The sequence below is a fragment of the Dendrobium catenatum genome, unplaced genomic scaffold, assembly GCF_001605985.2.
Source record: "Dendrobium catenatum unplaced genomic scaffold, ASM160598v2 fragScaff_scaffold_898, whole genome shotgun sequence".
NCBI classification, from domain to species: Eukaryota; Viridiplantae; Streptophyta; class Magnoliopsida; order Asparagales; family Orchidaceae; genus Dendrobium; species Dendrobium catenatum.
The window spans coordinates 73,093-89,701 of record NW_021319360.1 but is presented as its reverse complement, the minus strand read 5'-3'; the positions used below and the strand labels follow the sequence as shown (position 1 = coordinate 89,701).

The window sequence follows — 16,609 nt, the reverse complement described above, 5'->3', positions numbered from 1 at the left end:
AAATTATCCATTTCTTTATATTTATTGCCAGCACGATTTGCTATCTTCTGTGACGATTTTGATTTGAGGATTTTGATCCATATTGAAATGAGTTCTTCGAAGACGATCAGGAGGCTTGCGGTTAGCTCGCCGGTGCCGGCGGACATCGACATAGCTAACTCGGTGGAGCCGCTGCTCATATCGGAAATTGCTGAGAGCCTTGGCCTCAGGCCCGAGCACTACGATCTCTACGGAAAGTACAAGGCCAAGGTGCTCCAATTGCACGAGAGTTTTTACTCTTCTATTGCTTGTTTTTCTATTCTCTATTCATTTGGGATTGATGGGCTTTCAGGTGCTTCTATCGGTTCTCGACGAGCTCAAGAAGTCAGAGGATGGTTACTATGTTGTAGTCGGGGGTATTACTCCCACGCCGCTCGGGGAGGGGAAATCAACAACGACGGTGGGGCTCTGCCAGGCTCTGGGTGCTTTTCTTGATAAAAAGGCGAGTTTTTGCATTAATTCGACTTCTTTGTACTGCCATGGAAGGATTTAGGTTTATTTGGAATGAATTTGATTTACGTGTATTTTTTTATTCTTGGTCTCGAGAGGCCGAACCAGCCTTTCAATTGAGGATGCATAATTTTTTCATATAAATGAACTAATATTAAAACAAAATTTTATATTTCATTATAACTGATAAATTGAAAATTATTATAAGCTTATTAATCTATTTTGCATTTTTTGATAATGTTGCATTATAGTTTTATTAAAAATCAAATTGAACACATCATTTTTATTATAAGACACCAGACAGTTGTTGAGTCAATCATCGCCCATCTTACTATGCTATCGATGTTTGACAATCCTTGTTGCAAAAAATGAGCTCTTCATTGTAGCATTAATAACTAGTAAAGTTAATGCTAAAGTAATAAGTCTGTACACCTGATGATATAGATCATCTTTTTTTATCTTAATAATTTGCTTTGCAAGATCATCATTACTGTTTAGAGAGTATAACTCATCACTGGTATACATATCAATAATATAAGTTGATAATTAACTTTTAAGAGTCACGAGCTCAATTATAAAAAATATTACTTGAATATAACTCTGTAGACGTATCAATTTTCTCTCATTATAAGCAAGGAATGAATCACTTGAGTTTAAACATATCATACAAAGAAGCAACTCAGTACTAGATTTAGAAAAATGATTATTTAGCTTTTGAAGTTGCATGTCAACTATAATATAAAATAGTTCAACATGATAATGATACAGATTTGTTATTTCTTCATCACTTCATATTGATCGGCGACAAGTTTTGTATGTACCATTCATATTTGGAACATCAACTTAAAAAATACTACAAAAATGTGACATTTCATCTAGTAAAACACTCAATCTATTCCCCTTTAGTATATGTAACCATTATTTAGATATTTGTATCAATTTTATCACGTTTTTAATATCTTGATATTTTCTTTATAATAATTATGATAACTTATTTATAATCCTCAAGATATCAATCATTAAATGCATTATAAAAATAAAATTAAAAAACTCCTATACATCAATTAGAATGTCTGCTTCAATCGACTGTTGATCATCTTCTCTTTCTTTAATAATCCAAAGCACCTCAATTACAGAAGCATACATTCTCATGAGATTAATTAAAGTATGAAAATGTAAACTCTTTCTAGTATCACTAGATCTTTGTAAATTAGTCTCTTAATTTAAACTTTGACTCAATTATTAGATTATTAGTTTTAAGAAGTGAAAATATTTTATCATGTTAAATAGATTTAAGAGCATCTGATCTTCTACAAGAAACTCCAATAATATTTATAATTCTAGAAGTAAACTTAAACAGATGTTTTACTTATCAATGATTATTCATTATAGCTACCAAGAATAATTAGAGTTGATGGGCGGTGGGTGAAATAATGAACATAAAATGCTTGAAGGTTATCATTAAGAATAAGCGTCTTCAAACCATTAAATTCCCCTCTCATATTTGATGCCCCATTATAACCTTGACTACGTATCCTGTGTAATCTTAATGAATGCTTTAACTGCTATTTTAAGTGTAACTGTATTAGTTGAAAAAATATATTTGATACCAATAAATCTTTCAATAACTTACCCTTTCTTATCCACATATCTCACAGCCATTGCCAACTTCTCATTTGTTGATACATCATGAGTTTCATCTACAAGAATGGTGAAATAAGAATTGCTAATGCCATTTATGATGGAAACAAATGTTTCAGCAGTTGCTGCACAATAAATTTATTCTGAACTTCCGTTGAAATCAGCTTCAATTGAACACTAGCATTTTCAAAAGTAAGGGTGTCAAAATGGGTCTGCGGGTCGGGTTTGGGTCGAACCCAGATTGACCCGGGTTTAAACAGGTTGACCCTAACCCGACCCGTTTTTGTAAACTGGTAAAAAAATTTGACCCGGACCCAACCCGTACGGGTTGCCGGGTTGAACTGACCCGCCCCACGAACACGAAATGGATGTATTCAATAACAACCGTATATTTTTATAAGGGCTATTTTAAGATATATAAAATAAAATTCACTATTTTGAAATATATTATTTTATAAAATAACTTTCTGCCAAATCCTCACACCAGAGTAGCTCCATATATCCCTCTGTCCGCCTCATATTTCACTAATGCACATTCATCTACCTTCTCTCCACCCCACCTTCCGCCAGTCCCAACCCTCCAATCCATCTCCTTCTTCCTAAATATCATAGTACAAGTCAAATCCTTGACAGATCAAAGAAGTTACCAACCCTGAGAAACAAGAGACATTTGTCCCATTCCATTGATATGTGATCTCCAACACACTGCTTCCCCAAATCTATTTCCATCCCTTTGTCAACCGCCGATCAATTCCTCCCCTCCCCATGCACTTAATCATCATGACGCGAAGAGGAGACAAGACGCGGGTCACGCGGTCCTCACGCTCTAATGCGAGTGACGCGACGACATAGAATGGCTGACGAGAAAGGTCACGCAGGACCTTTTTGAGTCAATTTAGGTTGGTTTCGGGTTTTACAAAGGAGTCAGAAATACAAACCTGAATCCGACTTGTATGATAAACGGGTTGACTCGAACCTAAAATTTTCTTGGTCGGGTTGCGGGCCGTGTCAAATTTTGACACACCTATTCAAAAGTAACTTTCTTTATTTCTTTATTATGATGAGCAATAAAATGAAATAACTCTAAATAATTATCTTTGTTATCTAAATCAGATGTCTCATCGTGACCACGAAATGACAAACTTTGACCACAAAATGACAAACTTTGCTTTAGAAGAAATCTAACACAACCAACAGCTGCATACAATAGTACTATATATTCTTTTTTATTTTTATCATTCTTACTAAATCATAATGTCGGAACACTATAATTTAAGATTTATTAAATCTTCACATTTCTGTTTTGCTTTATTGTGAGCACTATTATGTTTTTCAATATTAGCTAATAATTTTTCTTTTCTCTTCTATAAGTAGTGATCAGAAATTGTATGCAGAACCAGCAGTGGCAGAATTGAGGAATACTGGAAACTATAAAATAATGTGGAATACAACCTAATGATATGGTTATAGATAACCTCTAAATCATCACCATGACCCTTAATGATTTGAAGGTTGTTAAACCAGTCCAGCAGGTTGAAGACTTTTAGACTGGTCCAATTAGTCCATCCTGGACTTGCTCTATTTTATTAGAGGCGGAACTGGAGTTCCACCCCGTGAGTTTCACCCCCTCCCTCAGCTGGCTATTATGAAGGACTTAATGAGGTTTATGAGGGAAAATTCAGAGGGATTGTTTAGGGATTTCCTTTATTTTTGTATGCTTTAAGGAGGATATTTTCCTTAGGGTTAGGGCATCTTGGGGTTTTTTAGGATGAATTGAGATTGCTCTTAGGTTTGTTTGGAGTCCAGCCAATAGTTAGTATTTGGAGGGGTGAATCTTCCTCTCGAATTGAAGATCCATTGTATCTTATATATTTCCTTCCATCTTTCATCAATTAAGAGGGTTCTCAAGTGTTTGGCCTCAAAATCCTTCTCAACTACTATTTGCACGTTGTTGAAATGTCAATTTCGGCGAAATTTTTCTCTCTTTCTACTAGCGCTTCCTATCAAATTGGTATTAGAGCGGCCTCCTAAACTAAAATTGAAGCCTTTCCTTGTTAATTTCTATGAAATTTCTCTCCAAAGAGTAGATTTCTGCTGTTTGAAGACATAAATTATTGATTTTGTTGTTTGACCAAAGATTTGGGCATCGATGGCAGCTAAAAAGGTTGATTCCTATAAGAATGACTTGGAGGAGAGATGAGCCGAATTAAAGCAATGGTGGAGGACAGAATTTCCTCCATGGAGGATAAGTTCTCCAACCTAGAGGAGATGGTGAAAAAAGTGTTGGATCTTCATAACCAAATGGCGGCACCAAAGTCAAGAGTGGCGGTAGGAGGAAATACAAATTCCTGCAATCGGAGGGATGATTATGATGTGAAGATCTTGGGGGGAGAAGAAAGAAGACCTCCTCTAGAGTCTATTCATAGGGAGGAGATAAGTATAGGGAGAGGCGTGAATATGTTGAGTATGAGCGAAGGGGTGCTATTTTTGAAAGGAGAGGGATTGATCCTAATCGCAGAGGTGCTGATTTTGAAAGGAGGAGGGGGGAATTTGAAGATGGTTTTGGGTATGAGCGTGGAAGGAATGATCGAGAGATTTGGGGGGGGGGACTTAATTGGGTAATGAGAAATTATGGAGGAATCAAGGGGAACAGAGGCAATCCACAGGTAAGGAAGCTGAAAATGCCTATTTTTGAGGGAGAGAATGCACATAAGAGGATTAACAAGGTGAAGAGGTATTTCACCATCAATGGATTGACGAAGGAGGAGAGATTGATGGTAGTTGGCCTGTGTTTAGAGGGGAAGGCATTGACTTGGTACTAGTGGAGATACATGAGTTGTTTTGTACAGAGTTGAAGAGAGTTTAAGGATAGCTTGCTGGAATGTATTCGAACCAGCAAGGGAGGAAACTTTTATGAACAGTTTTTTGCCTTGACATAAGAAAGATCGGTGATGTATTGTGAGAGGTTTGAGTACTTAGCTAGCCAACTGGATTGACTCTTTGAGATTGTATTGGAGGGGAATTTTATGAAAGAGTTCAAACCAAAGATCCATGTGGTAGTTAGAGTGATGAAGCCTTGTGATTTGGAAGAGGCTATGAAACTAACACAAGTAGTAAAAGAACAGAAGTACTTTGAGAGGGGGGTCAGAGGCAACATTTTATGAAGCTCATACAGGATGACTACCACATTTTTGGCACCCAAGGGGCCACTATTAGGTGTTTCTCGGGAGACCCCAAAGGAGAAGCGTGTAGGAGGGGGAAACTTCAAGAAGCTTACTGAGAATGAGCTGCAGTAGAAGAGGGCGAAGGGATTGTGCTTCTGATGCGATGAGAAGTAAGCACTGGGACATAGATGTAAGGACTGAACTTTTCAGGTTCTCATCATTTGTGATGATGAGGAAGCTGAGGAGGGAGGTGGGAGTGAGGTATTAGTAGAGGGAGAGCTGCAACTAGACATGACAGAGGTCTCCCTGAATTCAATAGTGGGATTCACTTTAAATCACACCATGAAAGTGAAAGGAGAAATAGCAGACAAGTAGGTGATAGTACTGATAGATAGTGGACTACCCATAATTTCATTTTCAAATTGGTCGTAGACCAATTATGGGTGAAATTGATGGACACAAGATGTTGTGGAGTGATGATGGGCACTGGGAAGGTGAAGACAAGAAGAGGAGTGTGTAGGGGAGTGGTTCTGACGATACAGGGGGTCTAAGTGAGATAGAACTTCCTTTCATTGGAGTTGGGGAGCACTGATGTCCTCTTGGGGATAAAATAGCTAAAGACAATTAGTGATACTAAGGTTAATTGGGGAGCACTGACGATGGAGATGGTGGTGGAGGGAAGAAGGTTGATGATAAGGGGCGATACAAGGTTATTTAAAGTCATCATGTCACTCAAAAACATGGTGGGGATCATACAGGAGGTTGGAGGAGAATTTCTGGTGGAGTTACGGAGCATATGGTTGATTTGATTGGAGGAAGAGGGAGACATACCTCCTTCAGTACAACCACTTATACAGTAGTTTAATGAGGTCCTTTAGTCATCTCAAGTATTGCCACCATTGAAGGAGTAGGAACATGCCATCACCTTAAGGGAGAGGGTGTCACCGATTACTGTCTGGCCATACTGCTATCCTTAGATTCAGAAGGATGAGATTGAGAAGCTGATCTAAGAGATATTGGAGGTAGGGATCATCTGGCCGAGTGTGAGTCCTTTTCGAGCTCAATCTTAATGGTCAAGAAGAGCTGGAGATTTTATGTTGACTACCAGGCCTTGAATAAGGAGGCTATATCAGACAAGTTTCTCATTCCGGTGATAGATGAGCTATGTGGAGCAGTGGTCACGAAGATAGATCTAAAGTATGCATACCTTCATATTAGTATGAGAGAGGAGGATGTTTCGAAGAACACATTTAGGACTCATGAGGGGCATTATGAGTTCCTGGTAATTCCCTTTTGCCTCACCAATATCCCTGCTACATTTTAGTCCCTTATGAATATGATGTTTCGATCATATCTCAGGAGGTTTGCATTAATTTTATTTTTATGATATCCTGGTATATAACAGGTCAGACAAGGAGCATTTGGAACACTTGAGGGTGGTCTTAGAAGTGTTATATGGGCACTAGTTGAGGGCCAACATGAAGAAGTGTTGTTTTGCACAGGCCAGTGTGGAGTACTTGGGCCAACATGAAGAATTGATGTTTCTCTATTGTATTTTTCTATTTTTATTTTGACAGAAGCACGGTACATAAATGTTTTAAGACTAATGAATTGTTTTGGAAACTATTACATATTAAATAAGCAAATATATATGCAAGTATACAAATATATGAAAGAAAATGTATATAAAGAGAATGCATACAAAGAAAATAGAAAGTAAAGTTAGAAAGCTATATATATATATATGATACTTATATGTATATCAAAAGTATATATGAATGAATGAAAAATAAATGAAAAGAAAAGGATATGCATGCAAATTTACAGGAGTTCACCCATGTATGGTACTGGTTGGGGAAGCTACGTACCCGTGCATGTTAAAAAGGAAATAAAAATGTAAATGAAAATGGTTGTACCTTAATTGATACATTTAGATAGTGCTCATATATAAATTGAAATGATTATGAAAATGAATTGTGGGCTCCGAAAAATTCCATTTTTAGGAGGATGTGATCCCGGGGGAATTTTCAGAAGGCAGTATATATATATATATATATATATATATACATGTGTTACTATTTTATAATTGATAATGAGTATCCACCGAGTTTATTTGGTAAAATTCAACCCACTAAATTAATGTTTCAGATAGATCTCCAAAGAAATAGAAATGACAGAAAGAGAATAGTAAGTTTAAAGAGAACGACGCATTCATAAAAACAAGTAAATTATGATTGATGAAATTATTAGCTTTGATAAGTGAAAAAATTGATTTAATGAAATATTCCTTGTATTAGTGGCTCTTCAGTTGGATAAAGAAGTCTTTATTTTATTTTACTTATAAAAGGAATGAAAAGTTACTACCATCCGATTTTTGTTTTCATCTCGTTAGTTCGAGCATCCAGGCCGGGTCGTGACATGTTGAGCTTGGGAGATAAAGTTCTTCGGATGTTTTCAAATGAAAAGATTGTTGCTGAGATTTGGGTGAATTGGAGAATCTGTATATGACTAATTTTTTGTGAAAAAATTATATCTAATATAGAATATGTACTCTTCAAGAAGGATGAATTTAGGAACTTTTTTTGAGTGGGTCACTATAATAAAGTTGAGCTTTTTTTGAGTGGGGCACTATAATAAAGTTGAGCTTAATTTTTTTAAAATTCCATTTTAGAATGCACTTGTTGCAAGCTGGCTAAATGTCACTGTTCAGCTTAAAATACCTCCAATGGTTTCTCTAAGATTGTAAGACATGTGTTTGCAATTTCTTCCTCAATTTTCTCTTTTTTTGTCACATATTCAAATTTTCATAAATAATTGTGGGCTCCGAAAATTCGGCCTCGGCCTCCACTCGCTTTTCTTATTCGGCGAGGGAGTTTTAACGAATAATTTGATCCCAAATTATAAAATAAGTGGGAATTAGATGTAAGCTGAGTTATCTAATATGATAACTTAGTGGGGACATATACCTCTGGTGCCCTCGCTTTGGTTTGCTATGTTTCTCATTCAAGATGCTAGATAATTAGTTCATCGATGAGACTTGTGTATGTAATAAAATACCTCTTGATCTAGAAATATTGATGTTGGCAATCAAAATTGAAAACCGATCTCTTCTACTTTTGAGTTTGTTGCTGAAAGTCGATGACAACTTAAAAGATATGCTCATGTGTGGAAGAGAGACTCTATCCATGGACGAGGATTAGGTCAGTCACACTGAATTTGTAAGAATTGTAACCTAAATATGAGGCGAAGGAGGGTAATTCTTGTGAAGGAATAGTAGCAAGAGGGAGAACAGAGCAATGAGAGAAAATGATGTTGCAACTAGAACAGAGAACCAAAACTAGCAGAAAGCAATGAAACAGTAAATGAAAGTAACGGGTATATTCATCTATATGTGATGTAGAACGGGCATGCCGGCTTTGCTAGGTAGAGGATCTTCTCTCCAAAATCTGAAATACCTGTGATAGATGCGCCAGATTTTCGTGCCGATGTCCGCATCAATATGTCCTCCGCCTGCTTACAGAAAGCATATATGTCAATAACTACCTATACCTTAATAAGCTAAGAGGAATAAAAGAAAGCCTAGAACTTTTCATAACAGAAAAGGGAATAAGCCAGGTCATAAGGGAAGTGTGGAGAGGGGGGAAGCAAGATGCCCTGAGGATAAAATGATCCACATCAGAAAAATAATAGTTTAAAACCCAGATTGAAATTGAAGGCTGAGTTGAAATATCACACCCACCATAAAAAATGCCTTTTCATAAGAGATTATCTTGAAATAAATAAGAAAAATGTAGACAAATCCAAATAAAATGGTGATGCAGTTATTGCATTGGATTGTTATGATTCCTACCATAGAACTGTTCGTTTTAAACATGGATTCAGTTAGTATAATGGACTCTGACAACTCATTTTGCACGACTCCTAATAAAACTTGGTTTGAGAATTTATAACCATAGGAGGTCCAGTGAATTGGTCATGCAAAATCATTGGGGTGGGATCAATTCTATTGAGAATGTTCGATTGTGTGGAAAGAATACTGTAAGATGTTAGGTATTTTCTTGAGTTGAAAAGAAATTAAATGTCCTTAGGAATGTTAGTCCTGAATGGATGTACGTTTAAGACTGAAGACAGGATTTTGAGAGTATCTAAAGTTGATCTTGTAGTAATGAGGGGCACTAGAAAAAATGGACTTTAATCATTACAAGGGAATAATATAATCTGTTCTGTTGGAAATGGTTTTAAAATAAGGTTGAATTGTGGCATAGAAGGCTTGGGCATGCTAGTTAATTCAGTCTGAATGAATTGAGAAGAATTATTATGTGATGATCACATTGGAGGATTGGACCTTTTGTGAAGGTACATATGACATTATCTATTTTTCTGTTACCTCTTTGGCCTTCTAGACTTCTACTGGAATGGTGTCTTCTTGTGTAATTATAACTCGGAGCAATACAGTGAAATTCATGCTGTCATGGATTCAATAGGATTTGACTTATATTAAGAAAGGTAGAGGTAGACCTAAAAAGACTTGGTTAGAAAATATTAGAAATGATCTTTCTTTATTAGATTTAAATGAGAAATTGACTTTTAACAGAGCACACTGGCGAAAAAGAATTCATGAAGCCGACCCCACATAGTGGGACAAAGGCTTGATGTTGTTGTTGTTGCTGTGATGGATTTAATAGGATTAATCTCCACCACAAAGTATTCATGTCTTTTGTGACCTTATTATTTTTTATCTTTACCTTTTATTTTCGTTCATGTAACATTTGGATACTCAAGTAGAAACTTTTATCTTTATAGATATCTAATTCTTTGTTATCTGGTTGATGTTCTACATTCTTTGTTTATTTGAATGTGTGATATAGAGCTTTCAATTAAACTCAATGTGTTTCTAGATTCTGACAGTTGTGTTCGTGCAGTTGTTTGTAGGTCTGTATTTGATACTCCAGCTATTTATTTGCTATTCTCTTTAAGCATTCAATCCTATGGTTTTTCTATCTCTTAGGCTTCGTTTGGGATGGTTTTTTTACTGCTTCTTAAAACGGTTTTTTAAATTTTTTTATAAAAAAAACGGCTTTAAGAAATAGCAAAAAAGCCGTCTCAAATGAAGCCTTAGTTTCCGTTGCTTTTACAAAGCTCATCTATATGCTTAGCTTCTCTTGTTTGTAGGTTGTCACTTGCATCCGTCAACCATCTCAAGGTCCAACTTTTGGAATCAAAGGCGGTGCTGCAGGTGGTGGTTATAGCCAAGTGATTCCCATGGATGAGTTCAATCTTCATCTAACAGGTGACATCCATGCCATTACTGCAGCAAATAACCTACTTGCTGCTGCTGTTGATACCCGAATCTTTCATGAGGCATCACAGTCTGACAAGGCTCTATTCAATAGGCTTTGCCCGCCCAACAAACAGGGCGAGCGGAGTTTTGCTGATATCATGTTCCGACGCCTAAAGAAACTCGGCATTTCTAAGACAAACCCTGATGATCTTACCCCGGAAGAAGTTAAAAGGTTTGTTAGACTAGATATTGACCCAGATTCCATTACTTGGAGAAGAGTTATGGATATAAATGACCGTTTCTTGAGAAAAATTACAGTAGGGAAAGGACCAGAAGAGAAGGGAATGGTTAGGGAGACTGGCTTTGACATATCAGTGGCTAGTGAGATTATGGCTGTGTTAGCCTTAACTACTTCTCTTTCAGACATGAGGGAAAGACTTGGTAGGATGGTTATTGGAAACAGCAAATCTGGTGAGCCAATCACGGCCGATGACCTTGGCATCGGTGGTGCCTTGACTGTATTGATGAAAGATGCCATTCATCCTACACTAATGCAAACTCTGGAAGGCACACCAGTTCTTGTACATGCTGGGCCTTTTGCTAATATAGCTCATGGTAATTCATCAATTGTTGCTGATAAGATTGCCATTAAGCTGGTTGGTAAAGGTGGTTTTGTCATCACAGAAGCTGGTTTTGGTGCTGATATTGGTACTGAAAAGTTTATGAACATTAAAAGTCGTTATAGTGGTTTAACACCTCAGTGTGCCATTGTTGTAGCTACGATTAGAGCTTTGAAAATGCATGGTGGTGGTCCAGAGGTAGTTGCTGGGAGGCCACTTGATCATGCTTATCTAAATGAGAATGTGTCTCTTGTTGAAGCTGGTTGTGTGAATCTAGTTAGGCATATAACAAACACAAAGTTGTATGGTGTTAATGTTGTGGTTGCAATCAACAAGTTTGCAACAGACACTGATGCTGAGATGAATGCAGTGCGAAATGCTGCATTGGCAGCTGGTGCTTTTGATGCAGTTGTGTGCACCCATCATGCTCATGGTGGAAAAGGAGCAGTAAGCACGCCTTTCCTTATAAAAAAAGCATAATTGTTTCGGATTATAATCATTTGCATTTCTGCTTTCTGCTATCCTGCTTATTAATGTGGTCTCAGCAGTTAGTAAAATATAATCAATTTCACGGTTTCCTATTCTATTTTTCATTATTTGGGTGCTCATGTTGGTTTTTCTGTTTACGTTCTAAACAAAATTATGTAGTAGTGTTTGGCCGCATCTAATTCAAACTCGATGTTCTGTGAAGTTTGTAAGATTTCTTGTGAAAACATTTTACAAGTAGACATTGATATAGTTCTTGTAAAACAACTTAACCTTGGTTATGATTTATTTTCTTTGTATCGCAGAAAGTTCTTTTACTCTCTAGTATATGCACTGAGGACTTTACATTTAAACTCTTTTTTTTTTTTTTCAGGCTACTACCATTAGTTTCTAAATAAGCCACAGACCAACAATGAAATTTGATTCATGTTTCAGCTTTTATCTGATGCAGTATACTTTCTGAAAATCTTCAGGTTGACCTCGGGCTTGCAGTTCAGAGAGCATGTGAGAGTCATTCAAAGCCACTAAAATTTCTTTATCCTCTTGACTTGAGTATTAAAGAGAAGATTGAGGCCATAGCAAAGTCTTATGGTGCCACTGGTGCTGAGTACTCTGAACAGGTACCTCCCTTTACTATTTTCAATAGATTACCCCTCCCCCCCAAGCTTCTTCTAGTTGTAGATAATATCATTAATTGTTTATTATCAATTAGCATTATGAGCAACTATGGAACTCACCAGGCTCAAACATGTATGAATTGCATGGTTGTCATAAACCTATGACGCATAGACACGGAACGACAATACATATATGACACGATATGGACACGGGATATGTCAATTATTGTAGGACAAGGAAATGGGTTGGACATGGTATTATAATTTTAATATTTAAAAAATATTATATAAAAATTGAATAAGTATAATATTAATAATATTTTAGAAATAATAAGTCATTTAACTAGAATTTGTGCTTGAAATGATTAATATTAATTAGGATGTCGAGAGTTCGACGTAGATGCCGTGTATCAGACATCGAGAGAGGAGATGACAATGCTGTTGAGAGTCGGGCATCGATATTATGCAATAAGTATCGGATATCAATGTCAAGAGGATGTTTGTCGTCGATGTTGACAGGGCATTGGTCGTCGATGTTAAGAAGTCGTCGAACAAAGACGAGCTGTAAAGTTGTGGGTGTAGAAATTGCTAACGTCGACATCAATGTTAAGACAGTGTCAGAGTTTGATGTGGAGATGATTTTGAAATGTCGATGTTGTAACGACGTCAACATCGACATTTTGTAACGAACTTAGACGTCGATGTTGAGATGACATCAGAGAACTCTTAAAGTATTTAATAATGTATAATTTTTCGATGATATATACGTGGCTAAGTGAGAGATTGTTGGGAATTTTTATATGTGGGCTCACATATTTATCTTAATTATACATTTATGTTATCTTAATATTAATGCTATTAATTTATGATTAAATAATGATTAAATATTTATTGGCTTTAGAGCAATATTATTTCTTTTATTTAATAATTTGTATGGAGTTGTTATGTGTAGAGACCGGATTTTTATTTTATTATTAATGATGGTTTGAAAATAAAATAAAATACATTTAAATTATAAATAGGGGTCATGGTCCTCAATCTTAAGTGTCGGTTCTCATTTTACTCATAAATCGCATCCTGAGTGAAACGAAGATGTTTTCTCTCTTGAGAACCCTTCTAGACGTGGAAGACCATAGATCCCACTGTTCTTCCATGGAATTAGATACGCTTCCAATTAAAGTTTTTCTAGATGATTTGACATGCGATCCAGTTGTTTCCAACAAGCTTGGTTCATGAGCCCTTTACACTCCTACTTGAGGACATGCTGACTTGCAACTTGTACATGGCAGTTATGTGAAAACATGTGGAGTGTTGGCTGACATTTTTGTTCATAGTGAGAAACCCCAAAAGATTGTTTGCAACTATGAGAATAAAATTTAGAATTTTGAATCTATAAATAATGAGTTAGAATAGTTCCTTTAGTCAAGAGAATTATTTTGGGTACGATCTGAAATGCTAAGAAAGAAGAGGGAATAAAAGCAAAGAAAGATGTAATAATCCTGAATGAGGAATTGTACGGGAATGATGCTTCTCTTAGACATGATTGCGCTAAAATGGAGAACTGTGACGAGATCTTGAGAGTGTAGGAGAGGCATATGTGAGTTCAAGCTCTGTGATTTAGCAACTCTACGAGATTACAAATAAATATTGATCGAATTGTAGAACACTAAAATTCAATAAATTTCATGGAATCATTCCTTGATGAAGGTTGAGTTGAGGAAGAAGAGCCTTGCTACAAGTTGATGAACTGTAATGCTTGATTATTTGAGACATCTTACTGAATAAGTACCGGGTTGAGAACATGGATTTGAAGTGCATAGTGGTTGATGCTCCAAACGAGGCAGATTTAGGCTACGTTTGGGATGGCTTTCTTATTGCTTCTTAAAGTAGCTTCTTAGTATGAAATTAAAATTTTAATACTATGAAGTTGCTTTAAGAAGTAGAAAGAAAGCCGTCTCAAACAAAGCCTTAATTAGCTAGTGCATAAGTTTCAATATTATTTAGACCAAGGGTTTGAGAAATATGTATATAGATATAATGTATAATTTTTGGACTTAATGATGGAAATACCTTTGCTTTTTATGATGTTTAATAAAACCTTAAAGAACGTAAACGATAATCACTGGAATTCAACTTATTACAACTCTTAATCATAGTCGACTTTGAAGATAATGTTCTTAGAGCATGACTTGATGATTTTATGAACAGGCCGAGAAGCAAATTGAGGTGTACAATAAGCAAGGGTTCTCAGATCTTCCCATATGCATGGCTAAAACCCAGTACTCATTCTCCCACATCCCTGCTAAAAAAGGCGCACCAGAGGGATTTGTGCTTCCAATACGTGATGTTAGAGCTAGCATTGGAGCAGGCTTCATCTACCCACTTGTGGGAACAATGAGCACAATGCCAGGGCTTCCAACAAGGCCATGCTTTTTTGACATCGATATCGACATCGCAAGCGGTAAAGTACTTGGTCTCTCTTAAGAGTTTGGTTTTCTGTTTTTAGCTTGATTGTTAGGGCTATATGGCCTCTTTGCATTTCTATTTCAGCTTGATTGTTATGGCTATATAACATTAGCCATGAGTGCTTTCTTTGTTTTGAATAAATTATTGTGCAAGGCAAGGCACTGGTGCTCGGTATCTTATAATAAAATTTAGAATTCTTTGCACGATTTCATCCTGAATTTTCCAAGTTTTGATCCATCTACTAATTTTTAAGCTTGGGAGTTCTAAATTTTATATTGAATCCTCTGATTGTATGAAAAAGGTTTCTGATAGCAGACCAAAATTAGGCATATATGTTGCTAGGCATTCACAATGTTTTTATGAGTTAATAAATGTAATTGGTGATTAAATGAGTCATAGGTTGTCTTGTAACCTCTATATGTGCTTCATATTGCAAAATATTAGTTATGGAAAATGAAATGAAACCCCCCTTAACTGAGTTCTTCCTTATCCACTATCCTTGATTTCTGAAGTTTCTTGTGAGCTCGAAATGGTCGTTTGTTATTGCAATTCTTCGAGGTCATAACATCTGTGTCCACTGACTTTACTGTATTTATAAATTGTTTGAGTGCAGGAGCTTTCACTATAAAAAAATCACATATTGCCGACAGATTTTTCGGCGGAAAATTGTTTAATTATTAAAATAAATTATAAATTAACTGTTAATTAAAACTAAGTTATTTAATTAACAATGAATTAAACTAATTAATTAAATTAATAATATATTAAAATAAGATATAAAATTATTAATTAATTAGATTGCAAAAATATATAATTTTCAGAAATTATAAAAAATCTTCTGAAAAGTGGGAAGAAGAACATCAAAGAAATGAGCATAATAGAGTTTAGGTAGTTTATCTTCGTGAATAAAGACATACAGATAAATATTCACTTCTCAAAAATGAAGCATGATTCCTCATCGACAATGCTTGCCAAAGGTAGAGAAAAATTAGTCATCTATTAAGTCTGGCTATTTTCTCTTGAGAAGACCTTCGACTTTCAAATGTCTCCTTCATCCATTCAATGGCTATTGTTAACCACCTAGCATAAAAAATTCCTTTATATGATATGGATTAAGATAACTACTAAAAGTTGATCACTCAACCAATCATTTCTTTGACCTCCCCCTCTACACCTAATTGAAGGAAGGAGAGAATGAGCGATAACTTACAACCATGTAATTCTTCTCTTTTTATTAAGCAACATGTGGTGGTAGGTAGGAAAGATTTTATGCAAATTTAATAGCCACCAAACTTTGGAAAACGAAATCAACTGTAGTCAAAATATTATCCAAGATTTTTACTAATTTAAAATGACATTGAAATCAAATTTTGAGCTCCACACATCTTAATAATCTTTCACTTGGAGATTAATTTTTTATATGCTATTTTGAGAAAGAGAATCATCTTTATATGACAATCTATCTCGATTAACCATTGGGTTGACTACGATTTTATAGTGTCTCAATTCACTGTGTACTTGACAATCTTTATCACATCATTTGCTAATATATTATTTTTCATGCAATGCCCATCATTCCTTTGGAATCTCTCACTTGAAAAAAACTTTATCTTAGATTACACCTCTGGAATCCTCACAAAGAGATTTAACATTTGATCCCACTATTTTGTTGTTTGAAGTAATCCACATTGTATTATCCAAACTTTCATGTGCTATGCCCTTGGCCACCATCAATATATTTATATGCCAAGTTCTTTTTCAAACTAGGAATGAGCCTTACTTTATGAAGCTTCAATATAGTCATATTTTACATCTTTATTTATACATCATTAACTCCTGCAATGT

General features: G+C 35.7%; 1 protein-coding gene across 1 annotated transcript; it reads left to right on the top strand.

Annotated features, from left to right (window-relative positions):
- Positions 1 to 14,978, top strand: LOC110110509 (formate--tetrahydrofolate ligase). The gene is made up of 5 exons (XM_020842017.2): positions 1 to 249; positions 332 to 481; positions 10,467 to 11,642; positions 12,155 to 12,301; positions 14,507 to 14,978. Exons 1-5 carry the CDS (start codon positions 88 to 90, stop codon positions 14,780 to 14,782), a joined length of 1,911 nt encoding a protein of 636 aa, XP_020697676.1. The 5' UTR covers positions 1 to 87; the 3' UTR covers positions 14,783 to 14,978.
- The last annotated feature ends 1,631 nt before the right edge of the window (positions 14,979 to 16,609 follow it).

What these genes read in the sequence shown, in the direction of transcription:
- LOC110110509 (XM_020842017.2), top strand. Translation starts at nt 88, where the DNA reads ATGAGTTCTTCGAAGACGATCAGGAGGCTTGCGGTTAGCTCGCCGGTG. An exon ending in GTGCTTTTCTTGATAAAAAG is followed by an intron (nt 482 to 10,466) that starts GCGAGTTTTTGC and finishes TCTTGTTTGTAG; the next exon opens with GTTGTCACTTGCATCCGTCA. An exon ending in CTCATGGTGGAAAAGGAGCA is followed by an intron (nt 11,643 to 12,154) that starts GTAAGCACGCCT and finishes GAAAATCTTCAG; the next exon opens with GTTGACCTCGGGCTTGCAGT.